The 16,106-nt window shown below is 38.6% G+C and overlaps 4 protein-coding genes across 5 annotated transcripts; 2 read left to right on the top strand and 2 right to left on the bottom strand.

Annotated features, from left to right (window-relative positions):
- Positions 1–5,212: 5,212 nt before the first annotated feature.
- Positions 5,213–8,092, top strand: LOC124179013 (acyl-coenzyme A diphosphatase FITM2). Its single transcript, XM_046562941.1, has one exon. The coding sequence runs from the start codon at positions 5,441–5,443 to the stop codon at positions 6,596–6,598; it is 1,158 nt and encodes a 385-aa protein (XP_046418897.1). The 5' UTR covers positions 5,213–5,440; the 3' UTR covers positions 6,599–8,092.
- Positions 8,093–8,651: 559 nt separating this feature from the next.
- LOC124179015 (ganglioside-induced differentiation-associated protein 1) lies at positions 8,652–12,304 on the bottom strand. Of its 2 annotated transcripts, none has more exons than XM_046562943.1 (3): positions 12,182–12,304; positions 10,384–10,726; positions 8,652–9,643 (listed from the first exon to the last, which is right to left on the bottom strand). In XM_046562943.1, the coding sequence occupies exons 2-3, from the start codon at positions 10,486–10,488 to the stop codon at positions 8,801–8,803; spliced, it is 948 nt and encodes a 315-aa protein (XP_046418899.1). In that variant the 5' UTR covers positions 10,489–10,726; positions 12,182–12,304; the 3' UTR covers positions 8,652–8,800. The 2 variants fall into 2 exon arrangements, with proteins under 2 accessions (XP_046418899.1, XP_046418900.1); XM_046562944.1 differs by having other exon boundaries at positions 10,384–10,549; positions 12,182–12,297.
- LOC124179016 (dehydrogenase/reductase SDR family member 4) lies at positions 12,207–14,108 on the top strand. Its single transcript, XM_046562945.1, has 5 exons — positions 12,207–12,339; positions 12,837–13,014; positions 13,136–13,360; positions 13,563–13,697; positions 13,838–14,108. Exons 1-5 carry the CDS (start codon positions 12,221–12,223, stop codon positions 14,006–14,008), a joined length of 828 nt encoding a protein of 275 aa, XP_046418901.1. The 5' UTR covers positions 12,207–12,220; the 3' UTR covers positions 14,009–14,108.
- Positions 14,109–14,292: 184 nt separating this feature from the next.
- On the bottom strand, positions 14,293–15,906 carry LOC124179014 (peptidyl-prolyl cis-trans isomerase E). The gene is made up of 4 exons (XM_046562942.1): positions 15,681–15,906; positions 15,238–15,407; positions 14,789–15,151; positions 14,293–14,675 (listed from the first exon to the last, which is right to left on the bottom strand). Exons 1-4 carry the CDS (start codon positions 15,904–15,906, stop codon positions 14,358–14,360), a joined length of 1,077 nt encoding a protein of 358 aa, XP_046418898.1. The 3' UTR covers positions 14,293–14,357.
- Between the last annotated feature and the right edge of the window lie 200 nt (positions 15,907–16,106).

The raw sequence follows: 16,106 nt of genomic DNA on the forward strand, positions 1-16,106 counted from the left end.
GTCGGCGGCAAAAAGGCGCTCATAAAAATGAGCACCGAAGCAACGGCAAAATGCCACGAGTCTAACCTACATGGTTGAGTCAGTGGTTCTCAGTTGCGTTTTTTAAGAATTGAAAACACTGATTGTTAATTGGAAGTGCGGACTATTTTAGAGGATTAGGATGTAGACAAACGAACAAAATGAAGAAGTGAGAAGGGAATCGAATAAAACGCTAGCAGTTTTCCGAGGTAAGAAAATAATTAATTCATTTTGATTATTCCAGAATCGTGCACTCGTGCATAATTGAGCTGCCTTTTCATACACTTATTACCGCACAGTCCATACTGAAAATACTGCGGTGTGTCCAAGGCCATTCTTAATGGGAACAATAAACAATAATGAAAAAAATATGAATACTTTATTCATTTCAATGAATTACATGAATTACGATTGTAAAATAATGAAAATAAATTAGATTATTTTCTTATATCTCGAACAGCTATTTATAGAGCTTATACAAGCGCTATAGAATACGCTGTAAGCAACATATCAAGAATTACAGCCCAAAAATAAATGATTTCCTTTGTAATTCCTCTATTGTTGGTTCTGCGCTCTTTTTGTTGTCTGTTTCGGATTGTTGATGGTCCAATTAGTGGTAAAAGAGTCCTGCAAAACGATTCTGAGATGAAATGTTCCCAAGCTCTGAAAATCCCAAGAAAGCATGGCTGATCCCGGTGGATTTTTTCATTCGAAAGTTCAACGATTTTGAAAAATAGCTAAATTAATTCTTTGATGCACTATATCGAAGTAATTTTTCGAGAGGAATCGATTGGGCGCAGTCCGAATACGCCATCAGCTTCTTGATTTTCTCCATTTTTTTAATTTCAAATTTCAATTCAAAATCTTAGATTTTTAAATTCTTCCACGACCCATTTCATGAGCAGGGCTACTGCTGCGTAAAATTACCAGACTGATGCTGGTGAAAACTAGTAAGTTACTAAACCACTGCTGCTTTTTACTGCTCATGAAATAGTACCCTAAGTGTTCTCTAAAGGACAGGAGATAATAATTCTCCCGCCCTCTCTGTCTTTCTATTCACGGTGAGGGGGCCACGGGAGGGGAAAACAGCTTGGTCGCCGCGTGCAGCTACCCCCACTCCATGGGAAGAGCGGCAGCGGCAGGGGGGGGGGATTAATATTTTCCGATCTTCAGAGAACTGATTTTATTCTCTTCTGAGCGCCGTGCGGCGTCAGTCGTTTCCGAGCAATTGGAGCGAAATCGCATGTTCTCGTGTTCTCGGTGACGGTTTAACGTTCAGACCGCGTTCTTCAGATTGTGTCAAGACGTTCGATCAGTGCATTTCTCACCCTACTCATCTGTAAATACTACACGAGGAGCCGCGTGTAGCCTGAAGAAAAACCGAGTTACTGAAATAAAAACATCCTGCGAACGTTGAAGGTGAATTTCGTGTCCCGAGTTTTCCTTGTTTTATGCAACTTCAGACTTCACTGATGTGTATTTTTGTCTCTGTGCGTCGAGTGTCAATATAATTATTTTTTTGGCTCATTTTCAGCGAATACGCAGTTACATTGTTAGCAAGTTTATTCATTCAGTTCAAACAGACAGCTACAGTACAAAAAGTGAGTGTATAATCGAGTTTTATTGCGGTATGGATTTGTGGATAACAGGTTAGTGAAGATCTGAATTACGTGAAAAGTGCATCGCTTTACCAATACACCTGAGATGCTACAAAAACTACTACGTGCGAAAGTGTGGTGCAGCCCAGAGTCAGGGTAACGATACTTATTTTAATTATTGATTGATAATTCACGGAGGTACATATAAAACCAAACTTTTGTTCTAGCATAACATGCGATGCATAAATATGAAACTAGACAGCAATTAATCTGAAAACTGAAAAGCCGATTTGCTAAATTAATTCAAGTGTCTTGTTTCGTTTTTTTACAGATTTAAGCAGAGACTTCCGAGTAACTTCTCCATTTCTCGGCAACGTTGGTGAGTTTGCATGTGTTAGGTTATGGGTATTTCTCTGGGATTCCTCTGTCACGTGGCGTGGCGGTAACAATTGTTACACTAATCTTCGATTTCTTAGCTGCATGGTTAGGCTCATTCACGAACGCAACGTGCTTGACTTTCAGTCGAATAATTTTTTTTTCGCAATGCAATTTACCGTAGTTTACTTAATGTTAGACGTTTTACACGTTGCTAAAAGTGGAATGAGCATCGCGACAGGTAACCATCGCTTACTCGGCACTCGCGAGATCGAATTGTGTTTCGTAACTGATGTAATAATCTACGTTTGAATTTACCGATGATGCCGTTTAAGTGGTGGGTTCACCTGAGGTTTGAACATATTCAATTATTCACGTTATTGTTAAATTTATGAAATTCCAAAGTCTGGTATAACGTAACGTAATCAACTTGTATCTTATATTACGTATTATTTTCAATCTTGTAACATCCAACAAGCATTGATCAACTGCAGGCTTAGCTCGCTTAGAAAAATGCTAATTGGCATACAGGATGTTTTTAATCACTTTAACAAAAGGTTAATGTACCGATAGTCTGCCAATATTTAATAAAATAATACATACAATATTAGGGTTGGCGGGATACAACCGCGATACTGTAAACAGAGTACGCAGACTATGATACGAAAACATTTTGATCCCAACAGGTAATCAATGAAAATGTAAGTCAGTGACCACGGCGCGAATGATGAAGAATGTTGTGTGTTGGAAAAAATGGAGAATCCTTTAGATCGAATATAGGTAACCGGGTAGGTAGGTGGACGTTTTGGGATCCGTCGCGAGATTTATGCATGTGTGTGCGTGAATCTCTCTTTTCCGTTGGGTAGTTCCGTTGGGAAACAGGCAAGGGTAGGAAGGTCGCGATGTGCCGTGATATTACTAACTTTTGTAATCCACAGCGTCAAACGGTCAGAGACATTTTTTTCCCAACAGACTCCGTGTTCGAGTCTCACGACCATTTGTAAGCATTTGAATATTAACGAGATTGAATTTTCCATTTCTTGTAACTGCAACCATTTTTCAAACGTTATGCAATTCAATTATTCAGTCATTACCGGTCGTTCTTCCATCCAATTGATCTCTGTGATCGTCTGAATGGGCAAAACGCGTCTCTGGACCATCTATCGCGTTCCGTGGTACGCTAGATGGGGAGAGATGCTGAGTTCGAAGACTTTGCGTCGAAGAGGACCGCCGACCGTCACGCCACACAATAATGCATGCCCTCCAACCTCTCCTCCGATTTCGATTCGATTTATGATCTGAGAACAACAATCCACATAGCAATGTATCTAATTCCAAAAGATGCAGATGTGGATTGGATTTCTACAGAATTTTTGGGACAAGTCCCAGATAATACAAATTTCTGGAGAGTTTAATATGTCGCGCCTTATTGCGCGTAGATTAATTATAAGAATTGGACGCAGCCTTTTGCGCGTAAATTAATAACTAGAATCGGACACGTTTTTTTACATGTCGATTTTTCAAACAGTGTATAACAAGTTCCAGATAATACAAATTTTTTGACAGTTTGATCTGTTGCGCCTTATTGCGCGTAGATTCATCACGAGAATTGTACGCAGCCTTTTGCGCGTAAATTAATAACGAGAACCGGACACGTTTTTTCACGCGTCGATTTTGCAAATAGTCGATAAAAGAGTTACATACTCTCAATGTGCTAATCTTTCAGCTCTTCGGTCAATTTTTTCAATGAGTAATGGTTTTTAAGTTCCACAGCGCCTTTTGCGCGTGGATTTGATACCTTTCAGTTATGAGAGAAAACGCGGCATTTGAAACCCGGCGCTCAACGCGCAAGTACGAAAATCTCGGTAGTGTATAGTGATAGTGGAGAATCTTGCCGTAAGTATTTATGAAATATATCTGAAATTTACAGAAACACTCGTTTAACTGAACGCATTATTTTCTGTTTCCGGGCAACAAAACCAATTTTTTCACGAAACTTTTTGTCCATTTCAGCTAATCAAACTTTTTGTCCGTTTCAGCCAATCAAACCTTTTATCTGTTTCAGCTAATCAAACCTTCTGTCGCTTTCAGCTTTTTCTGTCAAAAACAATTTTCCCCAATTAACATGTGAAAAGAAGTCATTTAAAATTTTTCGGAGAACGTAAGATCGATCTTGCAACTATTCTCCGTGCAATAGGCCTACTGGGGATACCACGTTAAAAAAAAACGAGCCGCCTGCTCTACCGCTTGCAGTGGTGTGGAAACGAGCGTAAGTTAACTTATTTTCACTGGTCAAATACAAACATATTATAGTTTTTCAAACGATAATTTCATTCTTGCGTAAAGTTAACTCATTATCAATAAAACTTACGCTTCGATAACGTGTAACGCATGTCGAATCGTAATTCCTTCGGATTTCTCTAGTTTAGTCAGAATGAATTCCACGTAAATAAATCTCTGATAAATTTCGCATCTTAATTAAAGTCATCAAGGTACACCTATCTTTGGCAAATTGGAGTTTGGCAATTGACAAACGATACAGAACAAGAAAACGAAGCTCATTCAAAACCAGCTACTAAAAATAACAAAAAAAATGATGTTAAAATTTTGTACATTCGAGGTACGGGTGATCCGTCTAAGAGACCCATTTTACAAGATGCAATTCAGTAAGAAATTAACTCCCAACTTCGCTTTTAAATCTGCATTGTAGAAAATCATTTTAAAATTTTTATGACAAATTTGTTTACATAAGGTACAACAGATAGGAGAAACTATATATCTTCATCCTTTGGTTAACTTCTCTTTGACTATTTATTTTTCCTATCATTTACATCAAGAAAAAGTTTCTAATTCTGTTAACAGCAGATCAGGTGTACGTTTATTGTGCAATTATTTAGATAACATTGTTTTGTCGATCTGACGGATTGCTGAATTTGGCTCGAATGAATTTGCGTAGTTGAGAATTATACTGCATCGTTAATATGGGTATATATGAAAGTTTCAATCTGTTCCCTGTTCGTCATTCCATAGGCATAGTAACATTCGACTGCATTATCTGGGCACACGCGGTGAGCGATGGTAACATCAGTTTTTGTCGTCTTTACGTACCGACCGTATGCCGGATTGGGTTGCGCGTGTATCAGAGGACGCAGAGGGCGCCACTTGACGATGAATTTAGGTCGGCCATTTTCGATTACGAAAAGTCCCAAAATGCCCATAAAGCTAGCAGTCTTTACGTATATTCAGTCAACGCCGAAGGCAGGTTGACCCAGTGCTCCGTGACTTGAACTATTCCGTGCGCAGCTATAGATTTCACAAAAATAACCTGTGGAGCTGATGCGAAAAGTTAGTTCAACGGTTGCACGTGCGATGTTTTCGGCAACGTGACGCGAGTATTCGAGGCTCTTTGGAACGAGAAATCCAACTGTAAGTCGTCCGGGTTTCGAAAAATGGCAACGGGTAAGCGGCGCCCGTTGCACCCGTCGACGGGTGGTTCGGGTATCCCGTCGTCGGCGAACCTGAACTTCCGTCCAAATGTGAACACGGAGGACCGAGGAGGCACGCGACCGACCTCGACGCCGTCGTCGGTGGGTCTCGTCCTGGTGACGATGCTGATACACCTCTGTAAAAAGTGGCTCCTCTTTGACACGCGACTCCGAGTAGCCTTTTACTGCGGAGCACTGTTTCTCGTTTCGATAGTAGCAGACTTCATCCCGATGCCTCGCACCTACTTTTCAAGAACAGACACCTTCTTTAACCAGTTCTTTGTCAAGTGGGCCTGGGGTTGGCTTCTCTCGGTCATCATCCCCTGGGTGACGCTCACGGCATATACCCTCGGCTGTGGGCGAAGGGTGATTCTGGCCAAGCATTTGGGTCGTGCAATTTTTGCCACGGTAGCCTGGTTCATGTGGACAACTACGTTCAGGATGATTGAGAACCATTTCGGTCGATGCTTGAACACTCGCGACCCTCAGCTTCAATCCAGGTTTACGTGTTTACAAGCTGGGCGGTTCTGGATTGGTCTCGACATTTCTGGGCACGCCTTTATCCTTGTCTATTCGAGCCTTATTCTCGCTGAGGAAGGATCCACTCTCATTGGATGGGAAGGAATATCGGATCTTATCATGCGCGAAGAGCACAACAGGAACACAATGGCTGAAGCAACGTCTAGACCACTTAGAACCTTGTCAACTAGTGATCTGGCGTTTTTGAAGAAAACGCACCAGGCGCTCACGCCGTACCTCAGGGCCCTCTTTGTAGCTATGACCCTTCAACAACTGCTCTGGGACCTCATGCTGTCTACTACTATACTGTACTTCCATAGCATGGTAGAGAAACTGTTGGGCGGACTCGCCGCCATCCTCACTTGGTACATTACGTATCACTGGTGGTACAAACTACCAAAAATGAGTCTCTCTGCACCCTCAGAGGGCCTTTTCAAGTACAACGATCTTAAACCGACTCGTGATCCAGCAGTAGCCCGTGCCAGGCGTGGAACGCTAAATGGATCTGGTCCCAGATTCATGGGAATGCCTCTTAGGACTAACCAGGAATATACAGAGTTTCAGAGTTCGACTAGGCAGTCAGAGGCTGAACCAGTTAACTGAATTTATGGTCCGAGATAATTTGGCTAATAAATCATAATGTCTAAGTAGCGTTGAAAAAACGAGGAATTGCAAAAGAATTTGGGATTTATTTCTTTCCAAACGATGAGCAAAGTATTTCGCTAAATCCATGACACAAAACTTGCTTTCCGTAGTTCAGAGTATACTGAAAATTTACAATTCCCACAATTGAATTTATCTGTTAATTGCATTGCGGTAGGAATGACCACAAAAGCCTCATTATACTTATATAGCAGTCAAAGTTTGTGCAAAAGTGCTTATGTTCCTTTTGTACTATTTATTTATTGCCATCACTTCGTATTTTTGCATTTACGAGACAATCAAACTTGATATAAAATATTTAATAAAATAAGTAGAAGCATTTAAAATGACTCTATTAACGCTCAGTCTTTAACTAATTTGTGTGCAATGATTTTGAGTACTGTGGTTGCAATTTTAATGACTTCGCTTTGTTAAAGCATTACACGTAATTCATTATAATAATTCATTCACTTCATCAAAGAAACAGAATAGAAAAAGATGATCCATTGTGACATCAACAAGTAATTCAATGTTTTACTACTCACATTTTTTCCTAATTGCAGAATTGGTACGCTATACTTTATTTCAGCCTTTATAGTTAACATTTACTGAATTTCTCCCAATTCTGAAGTTGTGAAATAGCAATTTCGTTTGACGCTACATTACATTAACGTTATGTATCTAAACCTCGTGCATTTTTTGGAGTAATATTTTGCAAAGTTAGGGAATTTTACATGCCAATCTCACTGGATACCATGTAAATATATTTGTCCGGTGTAAACAGATATATCAAACGCTTTACTACCCTCTACCTGGATTGTTACCTGAATTTTGTATTAGACCAATTGCTATTTATAATACAGCATATTATTTATTAATATATACACAATACACATAGTATAATTTATCCACGTGTTTTTATTGGTGTTGTTTTGTTTGTTTTATTCATGTCAGGCGGTTTTCAATGGGAGTATTTATTATTGTAATATTGACTTAAACTTTCTGAAGTACTGATTAAATAAGTACGATGACGAGCTTATCATGCACGAGTTTGAAAGTAATTGCGGGTGTTGGATACAAATACTATTACGTTTCGGTAAACTTGGTATCACATAATCATTGGATCTTGGGCAAATTTCGGTGTAACTAGTTTATTGACAAGTGTATTTTAGAAGGTATGAATTTAGGCGTTAAAATTTACAAGAATACACATCTTTCATATAGAATTCATTTTTAAGCTGTAAAAAAATTTATTTTTATACATTTCTAAATTTTGTTTATTGTCTTAAATTCACGACCCCGTGATCTTGCTGAACCTGATCATGAGACAGATTTTCATTAATCAATCAATGTGTATTGGGCAATGGGGAACTATATTAGTTGTTTGGTAACTAAGGATACTCTATAATAAGTCTCCACTGTCTTTCTTGAATAATAAATTTATTTTATCACTGATGTCTACATGGTTCTCCATATAACCCGAATTATTTCCATTTGGAATATATAGTAGGTGATTTCGTTTTGCAATTCACCTATCATGAATAATCAACAGGGAATACGACATGACTTGTACTTTATAATGTCATTATCGATACACCTTTATCGACAATGATGATGAAAGCATAAAGCGTTGACTAAAGATACCATAACGGTTACCATACCATACCGGATACCATAAGTTACCATAACGGGATTTTTGTGTCTTATGGGATTTTGTGTTAAACGGCTACCAACAGTAAAGAGGCTACCGGATCGTTAAAACGGCTTCTTATGGCCCTAGTCTACGGACTTATCCGTAGAGTACGGGTTACAAAAATTTACCCAGGAGTAGCAGTCTTTAAATTTTTCCGTCAGCATCAGATTATAGGTTTTCAAGATCTGCGAATTGGTTTCGTTACGATTGTTATTATTATTATTGAATATAGGTTTTCATGAGGATTACTAATATTTGAAAATATATTGTTCGAGTTTTGAGGATACTTTGACAGAACATTTTCAACAAATATCACAGAACTTTGTGCACAGTATATTTATAATATCATATCTATATATGTATACATACACACACATACATAAATGTCTAGAACGTCGTTATATTTCCTAATTAACAAATATCGGATTTTATGCGTATATTTGAATGATCGGCGGAACGAGATAAGAGCGTCAGTGCCTCTTCTTGAACCAAAGAAATCCGGCAATTACGGCTGAACAGACGGCCGTTACAGTGGCTGGCGTTTGCCATTGAGCCAGAGAGAGCAGGGGTAACCAGCCTCTCGGAACGGCTGCCTTGAAACTTTCCCTCTGCTGCAGTCTGTCGTAATAATTTTTGATATCTGTCCTAGTGCCCCAAAGTCTCCCGTCCAAACCCAGACCCGACATCCTCTCTAACAAAACAGCCAGAGAGACATCAGCAACGGTGAATTGTTCCCCGCCAAGCCACGGGCCTGGTTTCAGAGCTTCTTCTACTTTTTCAAGCGCTGTTTCAACCTGGGCCAAAGCGTCGTTGAATTTATCATTGTCCTGAACAATTTCGTGAGTTTTTTCTTGAGCGGCGGCTTTTCTCAGTAGAACTTCGCGCGCCGCTGGAATTTTTTCAGCATTTATGCGCAGAGTTTCAGCGCTGGTTTCTTCGGCCCGTGACAACAACCATCGTACGGGTCCGATGAACGGGAGCTTCGGTTTGTCAACGAATTTTTTATGGTGAAACGAGCCAACGGTCAACACATTCCCGGGAAGCTGATCGAGCACCTTACGCAACTCGAGAATCTTCTGTTTGCTCGAGGCTTCCGACGGGACGAGGGACGGCACATTGTCACCGGTGAAATGATCCTCGAGGTAATCGATTATACGGACCGACTCTGGTATTATTTTATCACCGTCTTGGAGTACCGGAACTTCCCCGCGTGGATTCAACCCCAGGAACCAAGCTCCGTATTGCTCCCCTCGAGTTATGTCAACCTCGCGAAGTTTGAAGTCCAATTTTTTCTCGTACAACGCCAGGAGAACCTAAACACGATACGTTCCTGATTAACAATAAGTAGAAAGGAATCGAAATCGGTGGAAATCGATTGGAAATAAATTGCCTTCCGTAGGGTCAATTGCAATGGTTGCAGTTTAAAGATCCTCCAATAAAAATGAATGGGAATGATTTTACGCAATGTTAAATTGTGCTCGGAAGTAATGGTGTTGTGTTTACAATGATTGAAATTCCAGAAACTAATGAGTACCGAAATAAACTCCACGAGAATTAATAATTAATTGAATTTATTTTAATGATTTGTTATCGATTGAATTTTCGTCAACCGATTAAACATACTTGCAACCGGATTTACCTTCACGTGTAAACGAAAGTTTACTGGCAGTAGTCTAGATAAAAGTCAAATGAACGTGAACTTAAACTGTGTAATCCCATCAAGGTCACCAAAAATTTTCAATCGGATTGAATTTGTATATTGTTTTTCAAACCACAAACGAAATTAACATCAATTTAAAATCTTATAAGATTTCGAAAAGTAGATTCGTTCCATTAAAAATTATTGAAACTAATTACACACCCAGACACATTTATTAAGATAGACATGAAAGCCTGACATGATTTATTATAAAGAAAAACCACGTGAAAGCCACGCCCACGTAGAGCTGCGGAATACCTACACAATATGAATAGCAGCGCAACTTAAAATATATTTGAATATTTATAAATCGAATATCGTGTATAGGCGTAAAAATATGTCTCTTTACAGTACCTTTTGGGAGTAGAACGAGTATCGATGGTAGTAGAGAGTCAATTGAACTTTCGCCTCCGGGGATGAGGCGGTCGTCCCGGAGGAATCATCAGTCGCTGCCACCATCTGCAGACCGCCGTCAAAGATCAGCTGAATACAGATGCTGTTTCTCTCCGCTCGTAGCGGTCTTACAGGTTGAATATACAAGTTAGCGATCCGGCGTTACGTAATGAGACAGACAGGGACGTACAGCACAGACACAGTCCGTTATAGTTATGTTTATACACCTGCGTTAACTTGGCCCACCGTAAATCTAGCCACCGTGACGTGCGTCTTGTAGCTCTATTTCCTTATTCGGCAACACCTGTTGGACCTATAATTACATTGACCATTTCAGACAACGCAATATATATATTAATACTCGTATAAAGCCTGTCTTTGAATTCGATTCATCGAAATTATCGCTTCCCATTCCTGTCGTTTCTCTTTCTGCTTTTTTTTTCTTCGCGGTTTGAGCACAGTCGCTATCTTATCGTGAGATGGATCACCTACATTTCATACTCAGATTTTAAAACAGAAATTACGGTATATTGCAGGTTGCGAAGCATAGTTGACCTAGGTAGCAGCTTTTCAGAAATGGCCGGTATGCTCATAGTATACGTCTAACAGTACAGTGGCTCGATTACTACAATAATTATGTAGTTGCTACAGCTAAGTGTATGATGATAAACCGTTAAGTCACGAGTCTGTCGTGTCAAATATACATACGCGTGGGGGATACTTAATAATTTTTAAGGAGTCAGTGATTAACTATTTTTGCGAAATTCAAAATATTGGAACTTCTCCGGCGATGCTATACTAGAGTAAATTACTGTAATTGCAGATTTTCTGGTCATCGTTGATCGGAGAAATAACATGCATTTCTTTTACCACTCAGTCATTCAAATATTATATATATTGGTGCTTATTAAGTACATTGATCTGCAAAAAGTTGGATTTTATGCCAGTTTACAAAGAGAGCAAGCAAGTTTATAAATAGTTGACCATACGAGCAATGACCCGTCAAATGCGCTGTAAATGTAAATTGAGATAGATATTCGCGTCAATTGAATCGGAGGATATTATTCGAAGATACGGAACCAGAAAAAAAATTGATGTTTTGAAATTGCATAATTCGATCCTGGAAAAATAGCTTTGTTTTAATTGCTAAATTGTTGCAAAACTTCTTAATTGGCTACAACTCAACAACGTATATCTGGTTACATCGTTAAATGTGCATAAGAACGAAATAGACATATGACATGGACATACTATGTATATGTACATGTATGTATATACTATAATATATACATTTATGTGTGCAAGTGTTTTTTCGTTCGATATGTGTATTTCAATCATGACTTATGATTTAACGATAAATCGATACCATTGATCGAAAACCCTATCTTCGGGCCTGGTTTTTTGCCTGGCAGACAAAATTAATCCCCCCAAATAAATGTTGATTCATCTAGTATTCTGATTTAGAGTCAAGCAATTTAACCAAAATGTATACAATTCGAACGTATCAAGGATAGAAATCGGCCTTGAGAATCTTATCTAACTCATAACTACGGCAAAACATAATTATTATAGTACTCTCGATCTTTGAACCGTGAGATAGCAGGTATGTATATAAACAACATGGCGCTGTAGTCGGTGCCACACAAAACAAGTCTGATTGCCGGTTTTTTACTTTTTACCACGGATTGTTAATCTATTAAGTGCTTAAATTACTACGATCCGAATTATGTGCGTAACATTTCTGTAAAAGTATAATTACGGTAAGCAGTAGTATCAAACGTCAGTGTCTGGATCGAAAATGCTTCGTCTATCGTTGGCTCAGGGTCTACGGACAATTGCGACAACTGCGACGACGACAACGCCACAATGCAGTCGGCTGCAAGGCAAAGTCGCTATTGTCACTGCGTCAACAGACGGGTGGGTACATGTAAAATTTTTACTCAAATTTAATGGTAATTATTGACATATCTTGTTTCCTTTATTTTTGAAAATAAAAGATTGAATACGTCAGTGACAAAGGTATAATTTTCATCGACTTACATGACATCGGCATTTTCGAAATACGGTCGCACTGTCTGCGACAATTTCCGGGGTTCTTAACCAATAGGAATGCTGGTCAACTAGGGACACTTTAATGCAGTGCTCAGGTTGACCAATTGAAAATGCATGAGCATATTGTTGGTGATTGTTGAATGTAATATTCAAAATAAGCGGAATAAACAGGCTACAAGACTGGACAGTAAACTTTATGTTACATACAAGTATCGAACTGTAAACTTACGATTGAATTTAACGTGTAGTTAACACGTGTAAATTGTATATTTTCAGCAATTGAAACAAATGAAACATCGTACAATTAGTACTGGTGTCGAGTGAATGTATAGAACAATGACTATCGCATATTATTGTTACAGAATCGGATTTTCGATTGCGAGACGGTTAGCGCAAGAAGGAGCGAAAGTAATGATAAGCAGTAGAAAAGAGAAGAATGTCAATCAAGCAGTTGAAATACTCACAAGAGAGGGATTAAAAGTTTCCGGACTAGTTTGTCACGTCGGCAAAGCGGAAGACAGAGCACGTCTCTTTTTAGAGGTGGAGGATTGAAAATACGAAAACATACTTACCAAAAATCTAATTGAAATTGGAAGAATGAAATATGAACAATTATACATTAGAGTATGAGTTTTAGACTACAATGAGCATATATTTGCAGACTAAAGCGCAGTTTGGAGGTTTGGATATTCTGGTGTCTAACGCAGCTGCGAATCCAGCGGTGGGCCCAGTTTTGGAATGTCAAGAGGCTGTGTGGGACAAGATATTTGATGTTAATGTCAAATCGACGTTTATGCTAATGAAGGAAGCACTGCCACTTCTTAGAGAACGGAAATCTTCATCTATAATCATAGTTTCTTCCGTTGCAGCATACCAGCCTTTCAATGTAACATTTGCATTACTCAAGACATTTTTTCTACTTTCATTACTATATTCATGAAGATACGTTAAACAAATCGACACAAAGAGAAATAACTGAATAATTTTTTATACACACCACTTTTCCCAAACGAAATTTACATTTAGTTAAACAAGAGTTTTAAATTGGTAATGATTATTCGTGTTTCATCTTTATCATTTTATTTCAGCTACTGGGAGTCTACTCAATTACCAAGACGAGTTTACTAGCATTGTGTAAAACAGTAGCTGATGATCTTGCATCGGAATCAATACGGGTCAACTGTATTGCTCCTGGGATAATAAAAACAAAATTTTCAACACCGGTATGTATCAACAATATAAATATGCAATCAGTGAAACCAATTCAATTGTTGATTAAATATTGTCTAAAGGTGAATTAGTTATCCAGTGAAAATTTGTACATCTCGTGAACAATGTATAAATTTATGGTCAAAATTTATAGCTCTATGAATCCGAGGCAGCACATGACTTGGCCATGTCAAAAATCCCTCTGCAAAGATTAGGAACTACAGACGAAATAGCAGGAATCGCAGCTTTCTTAGCGAGTGAGGACGCATCTTACATTACTGGTGAAACTATCGTCGGAGCTGGTGGCATGTTATCAAGACTCTGAGAAATCTACATCAAATATCAACAATATAAATTTTGCATTGTCTGACTGAACACCCCAGAGTCCATATTATTCACAGGTAATTTTTCAGAAACAATTTTAGGAAAAAATAATGATAACATTTACAAAAATACATTTGTTACATGCTTTTCCCCGAATTATCAAAGTTAACAAGGATTCTTTCTTTGTATGCTTGGCTTCATATTATGCATTATATATTATGTATTGATGAGAGTGCTCATTATCATCGCTATTTTATCGGCTAAAAAATTGGGATACTCTTTGAATTTATACAATGTATTATAGAGTTTATTAGAAAGCTATAATAAAATAACATTTTTATATCAGTTAATTATGTCAGCTCGCCACAAGCTGTGATGACCACTTTTTGAGTAGGGGTACCTCCTTTGGTTCCACATTTTTCCATTTTTTTTAATACATCTAATCCACTAAGAACGTGACCAAATACGACATGCTTTCCATCAAGCCAGTCCGTACGTGCCGTGCACATAAAAAATTGAGAACCGTTTGTATTAGGGCCTGAATTTGCCATTGACAAGGTCCCAGGACCCGTATGTTTGAGCTCAAAGTTCTCGTCGTCAAATTTATTTCCATATATAGACTTCCCTCCAGTTCCATTATGGTTTGTGAAATCTCCACCTTGGCACATCTGTTTTATAAAAATATTAGTTTAGGAAAAAACCTTTTGTTTTTTCTTTTGATTGGTGTCTGGCTTGAAAAAAAATATAGGGTGTTTCAACCGACACTCAAAGTCAAGGATACGAAATCTGGAATGATTCTGTGGAAAGTGCTGCCCTGATATCCATATCCTTTTTCATGTGTGCAGAGGCAACGAAAATTTTCTGCAGTTTTGGGAACAATATCAGCTCTAAGCATCATGATGATTCTGCCCAGCTCCTGTTTTCCTATACTGACATCAAAGTAGACCTGAGGATTTTGCTTTCCTTTTTTTGCTGGAGGTCCGCTATCAACTTTTGCCGTAGAGTCATCAGTTTCTAGTGTCTCTCCAGCATGTTCCTGGAGCCAAGTATCATCTGCCCAAACTGGCTTAGATGAACCCTCCTTTATCTTTTGCGGTTTGGCTATGTTTACTCTTATGGTTCTGCCAAAAAGCTCAGAGTCATTCTAGTGAATGAAAAACACAAGAATAATAAATTTATTAATTTGTCTCTCACTGCCTCTGATTATATCGTTTATTAGTCTTTTTGTACCATATTGTCAATTGCTGAGGCAGCATCCTCAGCAATTTCAAACTCTATGAATGCAAATCCTCTGTGCTTCTCAGATTCGTAATCTAGTGGTATTTGAACATCGACGATTTCTCCGAATGGTATAAACGCGGCGTGAAGCACCTTTTCGTCTACTTCCTCAGCCAACCCACCTGCGTACAATTACATTGGTCGCAAGAACATTGAGGAAAAACAACTTACAGTATTAACCTAACCTATTATAAATTCATATCTTTATTTCCTCAATTACATGATATTTGAACATCAAGTGAATGATTAACCGAAGTAAAAAATAACTCGGGTAGTGGAAAAATAGAAACAGACAAGATAATTAGTACCTTCGAGAAAATACAGAAATCGAGCGAGAATAATTGAGGTTAGTTTCATTCAATCCAGTGATTATAAAAATACAAGGCGAATCATACCGACATATATAGTCCTCTTCGCGTTGTTACTCATTTTACAATCGAGATCAATCTGTCGTCTGCAGATAAAAGTCAAACAACAACGTGTTAATAAAATTCGTTCGTAAACATTGTCTGACGCCGGTAAGACGCACTGAGTGTTGTCAACAAGTCGCACTGCTTGTCGCGCAATTACAACCCGTCGCCATGTAAAGCGATCATTAAAATTCGATTCCAGTAAGACCATATCAACCCGCTGGTGTCGAGTTCCGAGAGTAGACTCGGTAGAATCATGCTGGCGGCTTATTAGTACGAGTAAGGCTGTTCTCTTTTATGCAGTTATAAGCGTCAGTGCTTCGAAATTCGAGATTCGAACCCGGTCGATCGTTTGGGGTTCATAGCGTTTTTAGAGGGATTACGTAACCCGGCGAATCTGTCTCATCATAA

This window comes from Neodiprion fabricii, chromosome 3 (genome assembly GCF_021155785.1).
Source record: "Neodiprion fabricii isolate iyNeoFabr1 chromosome 3, iyNeoFabr1.1, whole genome shotgun sequence".
NCBI lineage: Eukaryota > Metazoa > Arthropoda > Insecta > Hymenoptera > Diprionidae > Neodiprion > Neodiprion fabricii.